Consider the following 21663-nt stretch of genomic DNA (forward strand, 5'->3'; position numbering starts at 1 on the left):
ATCAAGAAAAAATTTATATTTCTTTTTGGCTTCAGGAAGAGAAAATAATTTGTTCTAGGAAGAGCCCAGATTTCAGTATAAATGGTGCCCATAGAATTGTGCAGCAAGGCATCTTTAATTTTGGGATGAATCCTCTTGCATTATTCAATACTCATTCATTTCTGGTTAATCTTTATTTCTCAACTCAATAAACATTCTTTGACTACATAGTTGGGAGTGAAACTATGAATTTTCAGCAGAATCCTTTGACATTATGCCTTTTGTTTATATATATTAACTGTCCCATTTGTATACAATCTAATTCAAAGCTTTACAGAGAATTTTTCCACTAAATATATAACTCAGAGATTTTCTATACATGTGACAGTTTTATGCTGATTAGCAATGTCCCTTTGATCAGCAGCTTGTAAATGCATAGAGGTTTCTAATTGGAAGAAACTAGAGTCATCATTTAGTCACATATTGATATGAAAGAGGAACCATTAAAGATTAAAGAAAGCAAGGGGGGAGCACACTATACTTAAACTCACTAAACTCACGTAGTTTGACGTCAAGACCATCATTCTTTCTATGAGTCATATTGTTTTTAATATATGAATGAAGTTTTTGATTATTCTCTGGTCACATGAATTATTACCGAAGATTACTCTGTGGCTTCAGAGCTTCCTCATGGCATTTTTCACCCCTGAGTTTCTGATGGTGTAGATTAAAAGTTTATTAACATGGGTGTTAATATGGTATAAAACACTGCCACTGGTTTGTCAATGGGAAAGGTGACCATGGGCCAAAGGTACATGAATAGGCAGGATATAAAGAATAGGATAACTATGGTAACAGAGGAGATGCAGGTAGAAAGGGCCTTATGCAGTCCTTTATTACTGTGAGTTCTTAGGGAGTAAAGGACGAGGACATAGGAGGTGACAAGAATAGAAAAAATGAGGAGACACATCAGCCCACTGTTGGTAGCAACAAAAAGTCCAAAAATGTGAGTGTCAGTGCAAGAGAGTTTTAGTAGAGGGAAGAGGTCACAGAGGAAGTGGTCATTGACCCTGGAGCTACAGAATGGCAACCAGACCTTAAAAAGAATTTGAACCAGAGTGTGAGGAGATTCCTCAGCCTTGGCCATGGCTACCAGGTGGCCACACATTTGCCTGTTCTTTGCAGTCTTATAGTGTAGGGCCTTGCAGATGGTGAGGTAGCAGTCATAGGCCATCACTGTGAGCAGGATGATCTCCACTCCTCCAAAGAAATGCTCTGCAAAGAGCTGAGTCATGCACACACTGAAGGAGACAGTTTTTTTTTTCCCGTGAGCAAGTCAAGTATCATTTTGGGAGCCATGGTAGAAGAGCAGCAGCTGTCTACAAACAACAGGAAAGACAGAAAGTAATACATAGGGGAGCCCAGGGCTCTGCTGGATTTGATCGTCATGTCAAGGAGTATGTTGCCTACCCCAGTGAGAAAGTAGATGATTATAAAACAGTGCACTAGAGTTTTGGCACATCTGGGTTCTGTGTCAGGCAAGGCAGGATGAATTCTGTCACATTGTTCATTTGTTCGTAAATCCACTTTGGTATCTGGATAATAGATTTGTCTATGAATAGCACAGGGATTGCAATTGTGGCAGGTGAATTTTGATCAAGCAAATCATTTCTGTCAGAATTGCTTTCTTTCAGACTGAAGGCAACTCCAGGCAGATAAACTCAGACTTAAAGTTGTGCCTTATTACTAGTTATAATGAACACATTGCCTCTTCACCCTCTGACTGACACACAAACATATTCACACACACACACTCATCCAGATGATGAGTTTTACAAATGCACAGCCCTTCCTACAATTACACATGGTTGGATATTCATGCCATCACACACACACACACACAAAGAGATGGAATAGAGTATATTAATGCCTTCAAATAAGATATAGATTTGTTAAAAAAGAGAAATAAAAAAAAGTTTATATGTAATTTCTGGCTGAAGAAGAGCATCTAAAGCAGATACAATGGTATGAGAAACAGGACAAATTAATGGATTCAGTTACATAAAGTTCAGCAACACACTGGAAAAATACTTGAAACAAGTACAATAAGTAACCATTTTTATGCAAATGGTTTTTGCAAAAAAGATCTACTCATACCATTGTGAAAATAAGGGCATAGTCATCAAAGGAGTATGTTTAAATAGTGAAATGCTTTTGATTGACGGGTTGTCCAAGATTTATGATAGTTACATTATCCAGGGCTGGTGACTGTGTGTTGATATAAATCCTTCTGGAAAGAAGTTTGACTCCATGTAATAAGGGCTTTATAACTGGTTATGTCTAGTATTCCTTCAGTTTGGGAATCTATTCCAGATTAAAAAAATGGATAAAAATTAATCGTGCAGGTTGTATTCCATAATTCTTTGATGATAATAAATAAGTGAGCATGTTCCAAATATTTGCATTAATATGAATAATTAAGTGAATTATAGTAATGAAATATCAGGTGGACATTAAAGTTATTTCAAGAGTTTGTAGTGTGGAAAGATTTTTCTTCCAATATAATATTGAGTGGAAACCACAAAATATAAAACAGTTTATGTATTATGATCTAAAATGTCCAAAATGACATGTATACATAGAAAGGTATTTGTAAAAAAATACACTATAGAGATTAATAGTGTTTACTTGAGTTACGAGTTAAGGGCATTTTTACATTCTTTAAAAAATTTTTTCGAACCAAGTTTTCTATAGTAGATTACCTTCATAACCAGTGAAAAAATTTAGTGAAAGTAATATTATTTTCTTATCTCTGGTGTGGGTTCATAATCTCCTGAGTGACTGTGCTTTTTTTAATAGACTAAATATAGTCATTATGCATTAAATTCTGTGAAAGTAGGTACACATATTTAAATCTAACTCACCATAGGGACCTAGTATTACCTTGAGAACAAACTACTAATAAAAAAATCAGTGTACCTACCTGTCTGATGCCTTTGAGGAAGAAGTAACAGATTCATTCCAGAACAGGTGTCTTCTCTAAGAACACACTTGGAATGGAGGATGCTGTCACTACCCATTCCCAGCAACTGCTCTGCAAGTTCAACCATTTTTATCTTAGGTCTATTTCTTTTGCTCACTTAGTTCCTTGAAAATTATTGCTGAGAGAGAATTCCTAAATAATTGAGTTTATCATCTGGGCTTACTTTTGGATTCTAGGGTCACACCTTCCTGTGAGTGCCATGCCATGTATCCCAGGTGAAATACTTATTCTTTTCTTTTTTTAAAGATTAAAAAAATTATTTATTTGACAGAGAGAGAAATCACAAGTAGGCAGAAGTAGACAGAGAGGCAGGCAGAGAGAGATGGAGAGGCAGACTCTCTGCTGAGCAGGGAGCCTGATGAGGGGCTCAATCCCAGTACAATGGGATCATGACCTGAGCTGAAGACAGAGGCTGAACCCACTGAGCTACCCAGGTGCCCCCAGACCCTTATTCTTCACTTAGCTTCTAAAGAGTTGGACTTCATAAGAAATTGAGGGGAAAGCCTAAACAACTAGGGAGACATCTCTCTCCAACCCACCGTACTTCACATTTGTCATTTGTTTGTTTGTTTGTTTGTTTTGGTGACAATATGAATTATATTGTAAAGACTACTTGATCTGAGATCCACACTGATATAAAGCTATGAAAATAGCATACTTTATTAAAGCACAAACATTAGGGATTGCGAGCAGCACACAATCAGCAACAAATGCAAGGTCCCTGAAGTAGCAGGCAAGTTAACTGCAGTTAGCTCTTACAAGTCTTTTTCTTAGTAAGCCTGTGCTCAGCCCAGAGTTATTTTCTTTGGTCCTTGGGAGTCTGGATCCAGCCATGTTGGAAACTCAGAACCAAACAGCTTCTGTGACGTGTGGCTGGTTATTTTTATGTGGTCTTCCTGGGTCCATCTTTATTAATATTTTCATGGATGGTTTTAAGTTTTATTTTTTTTTTATTTTTTAAAAGATTTTATTTATTTATTTATTTGACAGAGAGAGATCACAATAGAGTAGCAGGCAGAGAGAGAGGGGGAAGCAGGCTCCCTGCTGAGCAGAGAGCCCAATGCAGGCCATGATACCAGGACCCTGAGATCATGACCTGGGCCAAAGGCAGAGGCTTAACCCACTGAGCCACCCAGGCACCCCATTAGGGAAGTTTAAAAATGGGTATTAGGTGTTAGGGAGGCTCCAATCTCTGAGCTACCAGAGGATTAATATTAGCATCTTCAACCAAGATGGCGGCCAGGTCAATTTATCATTTTCTCTGGGGGTCATGACATCTGTGACCAAAGGGGTGGGGGAGAGCCAGCTGGGCTTGGTTAGCAGCCCCTCTATGATTGTGTTTAGGAAGTGGTCCTAGGGCCTGGGATGAAAGGCACAGAATGTTCTGTTCACTGGGGCATGGGTGCATGAGCCAGTCAGAGTCTATAAAATAGCCTTAATAATACCTATCTCACAGAGCTCTCGGGGAAGATGACACAGTATAACCTCTAAGCCAGTGAAAAATGCTATTCTAATGCTAAAGCCCCAATGGTTTACACCTGTAGGCTAGAGAAGGTGCTCTTAATAATAGACATCTGAATCATGCTGAAGAGAAAAATTTTGCTGGCTCATCTATTTGCTAACTGTGTGACACTGGACAAGTTCCTTAGCCTTTTTATACCTGAATTCCCACATTTGTAAAAAGGGGTTGATAATGGTACCTATCAGAGGACTGTAGTAGGGTTCTATAAGATAAAGAGCAGAGATTCACTGCTGTCTGTTATTTTCTGTAAAGATATCAAAGCTCATGGTGTGACCAGTTTGTTTGGATTTCTGGCAAGAATTGTTTCAACTAGTAATATATATATATACATCTCCATTAGTCTTTTGGTTGCTAGACTCTGTACACATACAGAAAGTAAAGAAGATCTATTTAAAGTAGCAAATACTGATTCATAGGACATTATAATTTTAAAATCTTTCTATGAAAATTTGATATGTCACCACTAAAGAAATCTGACAGTGAAGTTGGGAGTCCCTGAAAAAGTTGTAGGAATAAAGGAAAAAGGGACACAATGAGGACTGACAAGTAATAAATTAATGTCACTTTGCTAAGTATGGTATTTTATATAATTCTTATATAATTCCAAGAAGACAGTACTGCTAATTCTGTTTTATGTGTAAAGAGGTCAATGTTCACTGTGAGCATGGTTCGTCAAGATCCGAGAAGCTAACCATTGGTAGAGCTTAGATTTAAATACAAGGATCTAATTCTAAGCCCGAGCTCTAACAATTATGCTGTGGTACCAGGTAGACACTGGTTCTGTGATGTGTCTCATGCACTGGGAATGATCGGCATGGGGGTGCTGATAGAGACTCTGGGGGATTATGTAGAGTCTCTGGTTCTCCCAGCAGTGGCAGGCAGGACACATTCCTCAAACAGATCCCAGATGCCTCAGTGACCATGAGGAGAGCCACAGAAAAAAAGGAGGACATTTATCTTCCTTTCCTACCTTTGGCTCCAATCTGAGAGATCTGCCTAAACATTATCTTGGAAATTTTCTCTCTGAAAATTTCCTGCAGAGTGGAAGGAAGACCAAGTAGATGTTCAGACTGAGGAGCAGGGACATCTTCTACATGAATGGGGTGTGGTAGGTTCCCAGAGAAGTAATACATCAAAGCGATGATGAATTTATAGTTCTTATATTTGCAAGACTCTATGTATGCCATTTCACTTGCTAGAGTCTGAAAAAGAGCCCTATATAAATTGACATTATTGGGAAGAATACTGAAAAGTTGTGTAAACGTTCATCTGATGAATGTGTTATACATAACTTACTTAGAAAATACTTTTCTGAAATGAATTGAGAGAAGTTTTTGTATTTTCTACTATTGTGATACTGTTGGCTAGTATTTGTTGAATCCTGGCTAACTTTGGGAGCTTGGCTATGTTATTTACCTTCCACATGTGTCAGTTTCCCTTTATGCAAAATAGAGATAACATTATTTCATAGAGTTGTTACAAGAATGAAATTAGTCACTACGTGGAACATCAGCATATGTGTGAATATTTTTTAGGATGGGAGAAACTTGGTATGTTGAAATGCCAGGGGACAGAGCTAAGAAGGAAGTGTGGGGCAAGGGGAGAGAGAGAGATTGATTAGAGATGTATGGAGAGCGGTCAGTGGAGGCACATTAGGTGTGGCCGACACTGTCACCCACAGTTGGCTATTTCCCAGCTTCTTTCTTTCTAAGGAAACTCCATTTCTTTAGGTGTTCAGAGGAAAGTGTGGTCCATCCCCAGGCCACAGTTGTGACCCTGGATTAGTCTAAAACAATTATGGTAATGTCCTCCTCTTTTCAGTGATCAATTTAAGGGCTAGCATGTGACAAAATTTTGACCAATGGGAGACAAGAAAAACTGAGATTTCTTTTGGGTGATGCTTCTCTGTTCCTAAAAAGAGAATCAGGAGAACAAATTCTCTTTCCTAGTAATGCCTTCAGTAAGGGATGCCGGAATTGCCACCTAGAGATGCATCAGTGGGCTTTTGAACTAGGAAGTTGTCTCAAACAGCCAAAGAGTGTACACTGTTTATAAGGTGATTGCTAGCTTGTTGTTGGACTTTACCTGAAACTGCTTTTATTTTTACTGAAGGATATAACATTATGAGATGTGAAATACCCATAAGTTCTGGGTTATATCAGATAATTATTCTAATAGAAAGGGAAATGAACAGAAAATTTCTTTTATTAAATAAAATATAAATATAGGATTTGTGAAAGAGGGAACCGATTGCACACATGAACAAGTGACTGCCTTGCTTTTGAGCCCTATTAGATCCTTCTGAGGAGTTACTTACTCTCATAGCTGAATAGATCCTACTCTGTGACCAATTTTTGGTGGATTCCTAACAAGCAGTTTTAGCTTATAGATGGCGGCTCTGGTGTGGAGAGCCATCACTCAGTCTGGGAAGTAGCTTCATAGAGGTCAACTAATTGAAGAGGAAAATATAAATATACTTCGTGGATTGAGCTACAGGTTAATGCAGTCTGCTTCAGGGGTCCTGGATGACAGGAAGATGTAGAAAACCCAGTGTTACATCAAATGAAGGATTTGAGTGAAAATTAATTCAGTAGTAAGAAGTAATTGCTGTTAATGAGGGAACCAATCAATAATAATGTTACTGTTATTTGGTTTAATACTGGTATAACTGGTAGATTTAATTTGATTTCCACAAAATCTATAATCCTATTATTAATGATTAAATTTATTAGGAAATTAAATTAACACCTTCCATGATAGTCATACAGTGAAATCTGGTTAGAGAAGGAACTAGAATTAGTTAACAATCAATTAATTGTTATACTAAATCAACATATTGATACTTTTCATAAAAGTTTAATTTCAATAGTGTGATAGAATAGTCCTTCAACTTGGGCATGATTGTCAACAAGTTTGTGGTAGAATATTTGGTTAACTTAAGTGCTTATCTAAACAATACCCATCTCTTATTTGATGATATAAGTAATGGGCATTTTGGAAGTTGTATGTTTTCCCCTGTCCTATAAATGGTACAAAATATGCAAGAGAAAGAATGACTATGAGTGATTTGTAGTCTTGACCAAGAGTCTGAGCGTGCACTGTATATGAGTCATTTACTACACAACAGGAAAGTCTAGCCTGATCTCTGGTTATGTTTGGCTTTGACTCTTGGCTAGGATAAGACCACTGGGAGTTTTGGTCATTTTTGCAAAGTCCCAAACTCCTTTGATAGTCCCAAACACACCAAGAATCATTTTTTTACCAATGGCCTTTACTCAACATAACTGGCTTGACCAGAAGGACATAAACACCTTATTACAAACTTCTGCCTTTGCTTTCCTGAAGCCAGGACTTATCTCATGGTGATTTTGGTGGTTCAAAAGGAGATGAAGCTTATTTCTCTCTGTGAATAAGGACTCATGGGAGATTGTTTGGACATTTATAGAATATTCAGTGCTTTCCTGTATCCTGTTTTTTGTTTCACATTAACAGTGGTCTTAAATACATTATATGAGAATGCTTTCCGAGGTCTTGTGAGTCCTTTCAGATATATAAACTTGCAAAACCTTTTCCATTAATGACTCCACTAGAAGTATTTGCAGGATAGGTAGGATAGAATGGGATGAACAATTATGCAATTCCACAGTTTATATCTTCACCATTTCACAACATTTTTCTTTGGTGTTGCCTGACCCTATGAGCATCATTATGTGTTTAAACTTACGTGTATTGATGGAAGCTAATACTGATGCCCAAGACATAGCATCTTTTCTCTTCTTCTTCTTCTTCTTTTTTTTTTTTTTAAAGATTTTTATTTATTTATTTGACAGAGATCACAAGTAGGCAGAGAGGCAGGCAGAGAGAGAGAAGAAGGGAAACAAACTCCCCGCTGAACAGAGAGCTCGATGCGGGGCTTGATCCCAGGATTCTGGGATCATGACCTGAGCTGAAGGCAGAGGCTTAACCCACTGAGCCACCCAGGTGCCCCAGACATAGTATCTTTTCAATTAAATTTGAAAACATGTATTCCTCAGGTACTTTAGGGTGGACCATATCTTCATCTCATGTAGCTAAATTACAGATAACTACAAATGTAGCCCAGTTACCAAATGACAAGTTCAATACTGTGATTCTTTCCCTATCAGAGCTTAGGATATCTGCCTGGGTGTGTGCCTAAAGATGTGTTAACACAACTGCTGTCATATTCAGCCATGTGGAAAAATAGTATGGTTGAGCTGGGAAATCTGGTGATAGGGAGAGATTGGGGGACAAAAATAGTAACAAATGGAAACATGTAGAAACACTTATAAGTGGATCCTAATTCCAGAGAAGAAAATCATGCTATTTTCAAGAGACAACTTTGGAAAAAGAATTAGTACTATTACCACTTCTCTCATAGGCTACTGATGAAAGACTTACTAGAGAAATCCTTTGAACTTGTTTTCTCTATAGTAGTGAACTTGCCTTCCTGCTCAGGCTCTACCTAAAACCCCCCAACTGGATAATTTGGAGAAAAGAAGTGAGGTTACACATTGACAACTCCATTCATGGGTAGATGACTATAGGTATAGTTTGGCTTTATAGGTTATATTTACCATGTGGTCATTTTTCAGATGATCTGAGAAACACTACCAATAAATCATACACGAGACAGAATGTTGCATAATAGACATTCTGTGTGGTCACAAGTGGATATGATAAATTGCTAATCTTACAGATAGAATGGAAGGTAGATTATTGCTGACTTCCAGAGCTGGCAGAACTTCATTTGCTCCTTTGAATATACCAGATGTGGAAGTAGAATGAATGTGTTTAGGAAAGCAGAAATAAAACCCAGTCAGACCTGAGGGAATCCAACTTGGGTTTGATATAATGGCTCAATATTTCTGACTTTTCTCCTCTGGAGGTATGTAAAGGACATTCCTGGGAAATGCTATGACATACCAGATGGAGCAGTATTTGGGATAGAACAGAGCCAATTGATAATCTAATAGGGCCATACAATACTTTTTTGTGAAACCTTTTCCCCAAATTGCACAAAACAATCAATGTCCAATGGCAACAAAAGATCTGGTGATTTAATTAGCACTGTTATTTAATTACCACCTTGCTTTATCAGTTTATAAAGGCTAATCATGATGAGAAAGATTTGCTCCCCTAAACAGGGCCACCAGAGGGCTCTCTGTTGCAGGAGATAGACTGTGGCTTGAAATTGGGTTGGGATAAGGTAAAACTGTAGTGAGTGGAGAAAGTGGGTAATTGCTATAATGCAATACCATATCTATCACTGTTGATGGGAGAAAACTTGCACCTTATGCAAGAAAACATATTGACAATTTTAATCACTACATAATCCAGTGTCTGTAAAGTCTAATGGCCAGAAGAGCTAGAGGTCCAAGGCAAAGAGGAAGTTTTTATAGGAACATTATGGTAAGCTTAATTTACGGCAGGATGTTATTTCACAATGTTGCCTTTATTGTTTTGTAATGGCCTGATACCACAGATATATCTGTCAGTTTTATTTCCCCTGTGGTTTGATTGTTTGGGAATGAACAGATAGAGGAAGTAGATTGTGTTGATCCTATTAGGGAAGGGGTGGCAGATGGATAGTGTTACACAATGATACTTGGAAGCCAGTGTATGAAACTAAACCTGTACTATGATATCTGGAATCTGATTATATACACACACACCAGTAGGAATCCAGAATTTAATAAAAGGTGGCCTCCAATTACTATTCCAGTCACTGGGAATATGTAGTGCATGGGAAAATTTGTTGGGAAGGAAGAGAGAATGATCCTGTAAGTTCACTAGCTTTATGGTGGTGGAACACTAATCTTCCTGACATGGCTTTCTGGTAGAACAAAGGATTTGTGAGTTTGTTGATGAAAACATATTTTGTAACGTTGATTTGATGCCCACAATTCTTATAATACCCATGGAATTTGATTTAGCAAAAAAGAAGTGAATTTGTTCTTAGAGAAATTAAAACTGTATGAAATGGCTCCATTAATATGTAAAAACATTTTAAATAACTGGATAATGTAAGAAAAGCCTAACTGAGCTGCAAAAAATATTCAGATTTTTGTAGGGATTACTAATTATGAGTGGTATGCTTTGTTCACAGAATTTCTAAGTTTGTATTTAATGTGGCCAATCTGGTGGTCACTAAAGTATTAGTAGGATTATTTTTCTACATAATTTATTGTTGAAAGTGTTATGAGCTAAATTTTAAAAGATGCATGAGAATATGTAGAAAGGAGATATTGACTGAGATCATAGGTTGGACTGGGAAGCAAAGAGTTAGAAGCTTGTTAGCAACACATTTTATCTCTATACACAGGCCTTGGGCAAGAGGGTTAGTTGATTCAGTTAAAAAACTATAGAAACATGTTAATGAGCTCTTGGGAAACACACTTATGGTATTTACCAGGGGGGAAATTCTTGAAGCAGGATGCTATGGAATGCTTGAAGCAGGATTTATCTCATTTACCTAGAATTACTAATGGAAAACAAACCTAGAATTCTGTGGGTTTATGGGGCATGGCTTTCTGGAAAATCTCCCCTCCCCCCGGAAAATCCTTTAATTTAATTTAATTTTTAAAAAGATTTTATTTATTTGCTAGAGAGATAGAGAGAGCCAGAGAGCACCAGTGGGGATAATGACAAAGGGAGAAGGAAAAGCAGGCTTCCGGCATAGGGAGCTCAATGTGGGGCTTGATTCCAGTACTCTGGATTCATGACCTGAGCCGAAGGCAAACACTTAACCAACTGAGCCACCCAGGTGCCCTGCTTTCTGGAAAATCTTGCACAAGCTGTGTGGCTATTCGAATATAAAGTGTCATGACCAAAATAGTTTCCTTTTATGTAAATGATGGCTGAATGCATTACTTACAGAAATCGTATGTTATGCATCAAGCAGAGAGCACTTGAATACAGTAAGAAAGGGCCTAAAGAGTGATACTGACAGTCCTGAACTTCTCCAGTTTTCTGCAGTATCTCATAATTACTTGTATCCTTTCAGTTATTAATAAAACGTGAAACCAGATAAGATCTTTAATTTTTGTACATTTGACCTTGCAATCTGATTCTGTTTTCTCAATCAATAAAGTCAGATGTTTATTTTTTGAAAAGACTTAAAAACTTGATGAATTATGAACAAGACTAGTCAAGAACAAAAGAGAGAGAGAGGGAGAGGCAGAAAAAGTTATCCATATGAGGAATGAGAAAATTACTATAATTTTTAAATTGAAATTAAAATAAGAGGCTTTTATAAAAGCTTTATGACAGTAAAAGTGAAATTTTAGATGAAATAAAAAATTAAAGATCTTATCAAAACCTATACAAGAGGAAATAAAAATTTGAACATTTCTTTTTATATTCATTTAATTCTCTAATTAAAGCCTTATCTCAAAAATTAAAGGCTTGATGTCTTCCCTGGAGAATTTACAAAATATTGAAGGGAAAATTTTTCAAGAGAAAAAGAAAAGGTGAGGATTGTATAACCATGAGACTAAAACCTGACAAAAACTTTACAAGAAAGAATTACAGGATGATTTTGATATAAAAATCCTAAATAAAATATTAGTAAATTTAATCCAGTAACATTCAAAAGAGTAACACAACTTGGCCAAATTGTATTTGTTCCAAGAATGCAAGATTGTTATAGTGTTAAAAATTTAATCAATGTTTCACAGACCTGTACCCCTGGGGATAAAAATATATGTTTATAAAAAATAAAAAATTAAAAAAAAACAAAACAAAAAAAACCAAATAAAATCAGAATAAAAGATATGTAATGCTGAAAAAAAAAATTAATCAATGTGATTTATCACCTTAGTAGAATAAGTGAGAAGATCCGTAGAATCATCTCAACAGATGTGGAAAAAATGTGATAAAATTAATGACTATTTTAGATTAGAATATTCAGCAAATACTAGGTACTAGATATTTATAAATCCTCCAGATGGTACTATTTGTGCAGAGAGAAAAATGAATGAAGAAAAAAAATGAACAGAGCCTCAGATACCTGTGGAATACCAGCAAGAGTACTAACAGGAGCATAATGGGAGTTCCAGCAGGAGAGAATATAGAGAAGCAGAAAGAGTATTTGAAGAGATAGTGGCTTGTATTTTCCAAGAACATTAATCTACCATCCAACAACAAACTCAAAATAGGATAAACACACACATATGAGGTAACAATCAAATGACCTAAAGCCAAAGACAAAGAGAATCTTGAAAGTAGAAGGGGGAGGCAACTCACCATGTACAAGGGATTCTCATTGAGACAAACAGCTGATTTCTCATTAGAAATGGTAGGGTCAGGAAACAATGGGATGGTATATTCCAAGTTTTGTCAACTAAGAATTCTATATTTAATACAAGTATCTTTCAAAAATGAAAGAGAAATTAAGAAATTTCCAGATAAACAAAACCAGAAAGGTTTCATCACCAGCAGACTTGCTCTCCAACAAATACTAAAGGGAGTCCTTTAGACTGAAATGAAGTTGACACCAGGCAGTAATTTGAATCTACATGCAGAAATCAAGAACTCTAGTAAAAATAACTACATAGGTAAATATAAAAGACAGTATTTGTGTACTTAGTTTGTATCTCCATTTTCCTTCTATCTGATTTAAAAGGGATCTGCATAAAGCAGCAATTATAAATCTGTGGCAAGGGGCTTACAGTATATAAACATGCACATTGTATGGCAATAAAACACAAAAGGAGAGAGGGACTAGAGCTACACGGAAATAAAGTTCTTGTGCGGTATTGTAATTGCTCTAGTATTAATCTGAGTTGTATTGTTTAAGATTTTAACTATACTTTCCAGAGAAACCAAAATAACTTTGTTATTAAAAGTTCAATTAAAAAAAGCCCTAAAAAACAGAAAAATAAGCAATAAGAAAAAATAGAACACTATGAAATATCTATTTAGCCCATCAAAAAAGGCCGTAGCAAAGAATAAAGATGTAAAAAAGAAAGGACAGTGGAAAACAAATAGCAAAATAGATGTAAATTCTGTCTTAACAGTAATTACATAAAATATACATTTTGGAACTTCATTTAAAAGGCAGAGATTCACAGAATGAATATAAAAATATGATCTAAATACAGTTGAACCTTTTTTTGTTGTTATTTTTCTTTTTTGTTTCAAGTTTTTATTTAAATTCTAGTTAGTTAACATATAGTGTATTATCTGTGTCAGGAGTAGAATTTAGTGATTCATTACTTATATGTAACACCCAGTGCCCTTGAACAGCATGGGTTTGAACTGTGTGGGTCCACTTATAGGCAGATTCTTTTCAATAAATATAGTACAATACTATAAATGTATTTTCTCATTCTTAAGATTTTATTAACATTTTCTTTTCTCTAGCTTACCTTATTGTAATGATACAGTATATAACACATATAAAAATATGTGTTCATTGACTATGTCGTTGATAAGGCTTTCGGTCAACAATAAGCTATTGGTAGTTAAGTTTTGGGGGAATCAAAAGTTATATGTGGGTTTTGACTGAGGTGTCAGTGTCCCTAACCCCCACTTTTTTCAAGGGCCAACTGTATATTTTGTCTATGAGAAATATAGTTTAGATTCATAGACACAAATAAGTTAGGAAGGGAAAGTATGAAAAATCTATACCATGCAAAAGGTAATCAATTGAGAGCTGAAATTTTTATAGGTTATTTTATATTAACATAAGATGGAATAGACATTGAGATGTAAATTACTAGAGACCAAAAAGATACTTTATAATGATGAAAGAGTCAATTAATCAAGATATGATAATTATAGATTTATATGTAGCTAATAGAGCCCCAGAATTCATGAACACATATATAATACTGACACAGAAGAAAGAATACACAGACATCTTCAACACTAGTAGCTGGAGACTTTAATATCCCACTTGCAATAATGGATAGAGAGCTTACCAGAAGTTCAACAAGAAAACAAGAGGCTTAATACTATAAACCAGCTATACCTAACAGATAACTAATATAGCTCTTGAATGACAGCAGACTGTAAATTCTTCTCAACCTCACGGAAAACATTCTTTTTAGGTTGGATCATATATGAAGACATAAAATAAGACTCAATAAATTTAAAAGTATTGAACCTACAAAGTATGTTCTCTGACCACAGTGTAACAAAATTGGAAATTATAATAGGAAGAAATTTGGGAACTTTATAAATGTGTGGAAATTATATAACATACTCTTAAATAACCAGGGGTCCAAGAGGAAATCATGAGGAAAACTAGAAAATATTTTGAGAGGAATGAAAATGAAAACACCACATACTGCAACCTGTAGAATGCATCTAAATCAGTGATTAGTGGGAAATTTATATCTGCATATACCTATATTAAAAAAAAAAAAGAAAGGCTTCAAATAATTTAACCTTCCCCCTTAAGGCATTTGAAAAAGAAGGGCAAACTAAAACCAAAGTAAACAGAGGAAGGAAATAACAATGATTAGATCAGAAACAAATGAAGTAGAAAAAAGAATAGAGAATAGAAAAACAATCAAACCAAAAGGGGGTTCTTTGAAAAAAAAAAAAAAAACACTGAAATGACAAACCTTTAGCAAGATTGACCAGGAAAAAAAAAAAATGGAGAGAAGATTCAAACAGCTAAAATCAGGAATAAAAGTGGGGACATTATTATGAACCTTACAAAAAAAAAATCATAAGGGGATCCTATGAACAGTTGTATGCCAGCAGTTTATAAAATTTAGATGAAATGAACAAACTCTAAGTAAGATACAAACTAATGACTCAAGTGAAATAGATAATCTGAATATATAAATAACAAGAGATTGGATTAAAAAAAAAAAAACTTGCCACAAAGAAAAACTCATGTTAAGATGGCTTCATGTTGAAGTGAATTTCATCAAACATTTGGGATAGAATTAGCACCATTCTTTCTCAAACTCTTCCAGAAAATAAGAGAGGAGGGAACGCATTCTATAAGACCAGTATTGCCCTAATATCAAGACTAGACAATGATACCATTAGAAAACTATAACCAACATCTCTTATGTAAAGACACAAAAATCCTCAAAAAAATATTACTAACCTGAATCCAATAGTCTATAAAAATAATTATATACTGAGAGCAAGTGGGATTTATCTCAGGAATGCAAGCTTGGTTTAATATATGAAAATCAATCAAGGTACTACACCAAAGTGAGGGAAGAAGGGACATAGGGTTAGTAAGGATAGCTGCTGTTACATTTTTCCTGGTCTGCCATCTACTGCATAGCCATACATTTAAATATAGCCACTGTTTCAGTTCTCATGATATGTGATTTTAATAATACCTATTTCCTTCAGGCTGCAGAGTACTTGCTACCGTATATGTTTGCAAGACCACAGAACATTCTGATCTCCATTGACCTGAAAATACTATGTGTGAAGAAAATTTGAAGAAATCTGTTTGCCTAGGAAAGATTTCCATTATCAAGTGGCCAATAGAACTCCAGATTTCCAAAAAAAGGCCATTGAAAAGGCATCAAAATCTGTGTTTTTTAGACTTCTACATCAGACAAGTTGGACAAGAACTTTTAACCTCCATTTGGCCTCCAACTCTACATCTTAGTCTGCTTGAAAATATATCAAGTCCAATTGTTCTTATGTGTTCATTTATCGTATAGTCGAGAGGCTGACTTACTATCTTAACCTTCTCTGGTGCCCTCAGCCAAGGAAGTTATTTCCTTGGGGATAAGCAATCTAAATGAAACCCCATGTTGTTTTTACAGCCTTTAGTGCCCATTTTGTGATACCCAAGGGCTGGGAGGAGGAATGCTTTATTACATAATTTATAGACCAAGAATGTAGTTTATGCCACATAGGCATAAACTGCAGGGAAAAGAGACATTTGGGTGAAGATATGTTGTTCACAGATGCATTCTCTCAAATAGTTATTTCTAAGGCAAATCTTTAAAAAACAGAGATAATTAATTCCCGAGAGAGCAAAGCCTTAGATAGAAAGCCTTGATGCTCCCAGTATCATCTCTAAACATGATGACTCAAAAGGAAGTTGTTTTCTTATTTTAAGGGCAGAATAAGAGAGTTGTATAAAGTGATAGAAATATGTGTGTGTGTGTTTTTTTTTTTTCTATAGCCATAGAGCTAGGTGCTGAAGATCAGAAGATTCTCAGTAGCTAAGGACTTTGAATTCCATGTTCGAGATAACAATTTCTTTTCCTTTGACTTGAATATCTAAAGCGTTGGAGCTTTGAAAATGCCATTGTCCTGTTGGTGGGGACCTGAGAAATATACATGTACATGGCATGATGTTTGAACAGGTACGCATAATGGTTATTTCTTTTTCCTGAATACATTGGGCATTCTCCTTAACAACAGAGGCAGCCAGGTAAGTTAACTAAAATTGCTGTTTTTTAATCCAGTTTCTCACATTTCCATTTTCCCTCAAGGGGTTTTGAAACTAAAATCGTTGAAATATTGCTTTCTGATATTTTATGGGTGACCACTTTAAGATATTGTAGGATATTTTGCAGAAATATTTGTTCTCTTCATTCTATATGGAAATATCCATAATATATCAGGAATAATTTTACATTTTATGGATTCCTGAGTCAATTGCTAGGCTTTTGAATGTGGAGACTGCAGTAGAGCAGCAAATTGGAACTGGATGGTCACTGAAGGGTTTCCTTCAGCGTTAGGGCATATAGTGTGGGTAGCTTGGATAGCCAGAGACTGGCTTATGTCTGGTCACTCATTTCATTGAAGTAGTACTCTGATTTTCATAATTTCTAGGGATGAAAGAGGGGGAAAATCTCTTCTAATTATAGGAGCAGATATGAGAGGCAACTGAAAAGAAACAAAGAGAAATTTGAGGTGAAGCCAAGACAGGCTGTATGACTTTTACCATCATTAAGATAGGTCAGCATGGAAGAGAGGAGAAAGGACAATATTTGGATTCTGTTTCTTAAAGGAAATCTTAAGCCCTAAAACTGAGAACCTTGAGGAGGGTGCATTAATATATAAGATCTGCAAGAAGGAATGTACCTCCTGCACAGTTGGGAAACTACACTAAATCCCAGGCTCGGAAGCACTTGTTATTCTGACTCTTAACTTTTCTTGGATTTCATTCTAACTTAGGTAAGACCTTATTTCTGCTATAATGGATGTAGTCCCAACAGTATGATGGCATTTTTTGCATCCTTAACTCACAGGTAGCTCCCCCCATCCTTCCCCATTTTTTTAGAGATTCAAGGCAGGCATTGCTAAAGATAAGAGATGAAAGTTAATTCTCTTTGTTACCTTAGGGTGATTTTTTTTCTTGTAAACATTCATTTCAAGGGAAGCAAGATGTGATGGTAGAAAAAAAAATCACTGCATTGGGCACTAGAAGACTTTTTCCTGTGGTCTGATCTAAACAGTTAGCTGTGTTTTCTTGGACTTTATCTCTCTGCAACTTAGTGTCCTCATCTTTAAAGAGCATATATGTTTTCATTGCAAGGAACTAGAGCATTTTTACTGTACAACAATTTTAGCATTCAATGGACCCTTGAAATCATTAGAATCTGACTCTACATTTCATAGTTTAGTGAAATAAATGCCATGGATTTTATATGGTCTCCGGTGGTGGCTTTAGTTACCAACCCACTTGTCCAAACTCTGACATTGGCTGATTCTCAGAAGTAAACTGGATCTGTATTGGAGAGGCACTTAGTGCTGATGAGCTAGAAGCAGACATCCTGGGTTTAAAAGCAGTCTCCCCCTCCCCCCCTTTTTTTTTTTTAAATCATTATCACTTTCGGCAAGTCATTTACCTTCTCTCTCTTTTTTTTCAAGATTTTATTTATTTATTTGACAGACAAGATCTGCCTGCTGAGCAGAGAGCCTGATGTGGGGGCTTGACCCCAGAACACTGAGACCATGACTGGAGCCGAAGGCAGAGGCTCTAATCCACTGAGCCACCCGGGCACCCCCATTTACCTTCTCTTGACCAGAGTTTCATTTTATTTTATATATATATATATATATACTGTTATCTTCATAACTGGCACTGTTATGAAAATTAAGTGAAATAATGCATGTGAAGTATTTAGTATGGTGCCTAGCACATGACCACCTCTCATTAAAAATGAACTATTATTGTAGGAACTAACATGTTGTGAAAATAAATCTCCACATGCTATTAATAATGGAGCAAAACAGAGCTGTAATAAAAATTTCCATTTCAAAATGTTTGAGCATGTGAATTTAAACAAGTAACAAAGATTTCTGTGCTTAGAAGAAATTTGTCTGAAATAAGAAATAAGTCGTTATTTTTTTTAAAAATAGATTTTATTTATTTATTTGACAGACAAAGATCACAAGTAGGCAGAGAGGCAGGCAGAGAGGCAGGCAGAGAGAGAGGAGGGGAAGCAGGCTCCCCACTGAGCAGAGACCCCCAAGGTGGACGTGGGGCTCGATCCCAGGACCCTAAAATCATGACCTGAGCCGAGGCAGAGGCTTAACCCACTGAGTCACCCAGGCACCCCCGTAAGTCCTTACTTTTAATTGCAGTCTGAGGATTCTTTTATGGAAGACCAGGTTCATTCTGTTTGATCAACACTATTCTCCATTTCTCACTTATCCAAAAATATGAGTATTAGAGGGTTTGAGTAGTAATAGGTACATTATTGGTCTTTGGACTAGGACAAGAAAAGAAACTGATCCTGAGGGCGCCTGGGTGGCTCAGTGGGTTAAGCCGCTGCCTTTGGCTCAGGTCATGATCTCAGAGTCCTGGGATCGAGTCCTGCATCGGGCTCTCTGCTCAGCGGAGAGCCTGCTTCCCTCTCTCTCTGCCTGCCTCTCCATTTACTTGTGATTTCTCTCCGTCAAATAAATTAATAAAAACTTAAAAAAAAAAAAAGAAACTGATCCTGTGCTTGAGTCTGTCAATTAATAGAGGGCATCAAACACATTAATTTTGACATAAGACCAAGTTTTGTTTGTATGTTTGTTTCTATATGGGGTAGATGAAAATTATAAAAGACAAGCATTTAAAAATATACTCAAATTACTTCAAGATTTGCAAGAAACAAGTAAGTGAAATAATAGTAATGAATGAGTCAAATTTGGGGTTTTCTGTCTGATTTTGATCATAAAACCCAACTTTTGGCCTGGACCTTCAGGAAGCTATAAAAATGTATTAGTTAGTTGTTGGTTCTCCCAAAGGTCTTCTCCTTTAGAGAAGAGTTGGCAATTAGAAGTGCACTCAATTTTCTTCTCAAGGGCTCTCATCCCTGGAAGGATTATCTGATGCATTGGTCTTCCAGAAGGGAGACCACTGTCTTGGGGCTTGGACTCTTAAACTACCTTTTCAGTAAAGCACTTATGGGATCATCTGGAAGAGGTGTTCTTTCCATGTACCTCATTATGTAACTTGCCCATATGTAAGAGGAACAGTTTATCTTAACCTTCTCTGCCTTTATGATTTAAGAATACATTGAGATACAGAGAATAGAGCAATCTGAGGTCCAGGAAAAAGTGAGCATTAACAATGGCAAAACTTAGCTTTAAATACTATATTGAAGTTTAATTCTATGTGCATCAAGAGAAGTTTTGACCTACCTATTCCTAGAAAGTTTTGGAAAGGGAAGGAATCATCTAAGATTGTCAGACTACTGTTAAAAGTCAGAGTTTTGTACTGTTTGATGATTTTATGGTTCCTTATTTCTTTCCTTTTTGTTCTTTAGAAGTAAAGCTTTCCTTCCTGAAGTTTTTTATCCCCCACAGCACATAGATGGAGAATAAAAGAAATGTGACTGAATTTATTTTAATAGGTCTTACACAGAACCCCATGATGCAGAATATAGTGTTTCTGGGATTTTTGGTTCTGTACTTGGCAACACTCTCAGGCAACCTACTCATTGTGGTTACCATTACCACCAGCCAGGCTCTGAACTCTCCCATGTACTTCTTTCTGACTCATCTTTCCTTGATAGACACAATTTATTCTTCTTCTTCAGCTCCCAAGCTGATTTTGGACTCCCTTCATGAGAAGAAAACTATCTCCTTTAATGGGTGTATGGCTCAAGTCTATGCAGAACATATTTTTGGTGCTACTGAGATCATCCTGCTGACAGTGATGGCCTATGATCGCTATGTGGCCATCTGCAAACCTCTGCACTATACAACTATCATGAACCACAGGCTGTGCCTTCTTTTGCTAGGAGTGGCCTGGACTGGAGGATTTCTCCATGCAACGATTCAGATCCTCTTCACTGTCTGGCTTCCCTTCTGTGGCCCCAATGTTATAGATCATTTCATGTGTGATTTGTACCCTTTGTTGAAACTCGTCTGCATGGACACTCATACCCTTGGTCTCTTTGTTGCTGTCAACAGTGGTTTCATCTGTCTTTTAAACTTCCTACTTTTGGTGGTGTCCTATGTGGTCATCCTGTGCTCCCTAAAGAACTATAGCTTGGAGGGGAGGCGCAAAGCCCTTTCCACCTGTGTTTCTCACATTACAGTAGTTGTCTTATTCTTTGTGCCCTGTATATTTGTCTATCTGCGCCCAGTGATCACTCTGTCCATTGACAAAGCTGTTGCTGTCTTTTATACTATGGTGGTCCCAATGTTAAATCCTTTAATCTACACCCTCAGAAATGCTGAGGTAAAAAATGCTATGAGGAAGCTCTGGAGAAAAAAAGTAATTTCAGATAATAATTAAATGTATCTTTGATATAGAAGTAATAGAAGTAATCTAATGCAAGCTTATTGATATATATATGAGGACATCAGCTCTAACAAGAATTTGAATAACACTTGCCAATAGCCACTTAAATGCAAAACTAAGGGTTGAACTGGAATCCATACTTACTGTCTCCCATCCCACACTCGTATCATTACAATTTACTGCTTCTTAATTCATAAATATTTACTTATTACTTAGAATCTCAAGTATCTTTAGAACTAAAAGATATGAATCTAGAATATTGTACTTGTTTTAAAATAATCTTATATAACATTAAGATACTGGTTATTACTGATTATAAAATAATAGGTTTAATGATATTCCTTTACTTTGGACTCTAGCACCAATATAAATTCTTCCCTTTGTGAATTTTCTTGTCCATTAAATCTTGGT

General features: G+C 36.3%; 1 protein-coding gene and 1 pseudogene across 1 annotated transcript; one reads left to right on the top strand and one right to left on the bottom strand.

The window, feature by feature from the left end:
* Nucleotides 1–656: 656 nt before the first annotated feature.
* On the bottom strand, nt 657–3089 carry LOC131807334 (olfactory receptor 4C5-like; annotated as a pseudogene).
* Nucleotides 3090–14196: 11107 nt separating this feature from the next.
* Nucleotides 14197–21246, top strand: LOC131822222 (olfactory receptor 4C12). The gene is made up of 2 exons (XM_059158710.1): nt 14197–14205; nt 20317–21246. Exons 1-2 carry the CDS (start codon nt 14197–14199, stop codon nt 21244–21246), a joined length of 939 nt encoding a protein of 312 aa, XP_059014693.1.
* The last annotated feature ends 417 nt before the right edge of the window (nt 21247–21663 follow it).

This window comes from Mustela lutreola, chromosome 1, assembly GCF_030435805.1.
Source record: "Mustela lutreola isolate mMusLut2 chromosome 1, mMusLut2.pri, whole genome shotgun sequence".
Classification (NCBI taxonomy): domain Eukaryota; kingdom Metazoa; phylum Chordata; class Mammalia; order Carnivora; family Mustelidae; genus Mustela; species Mustela lutreola.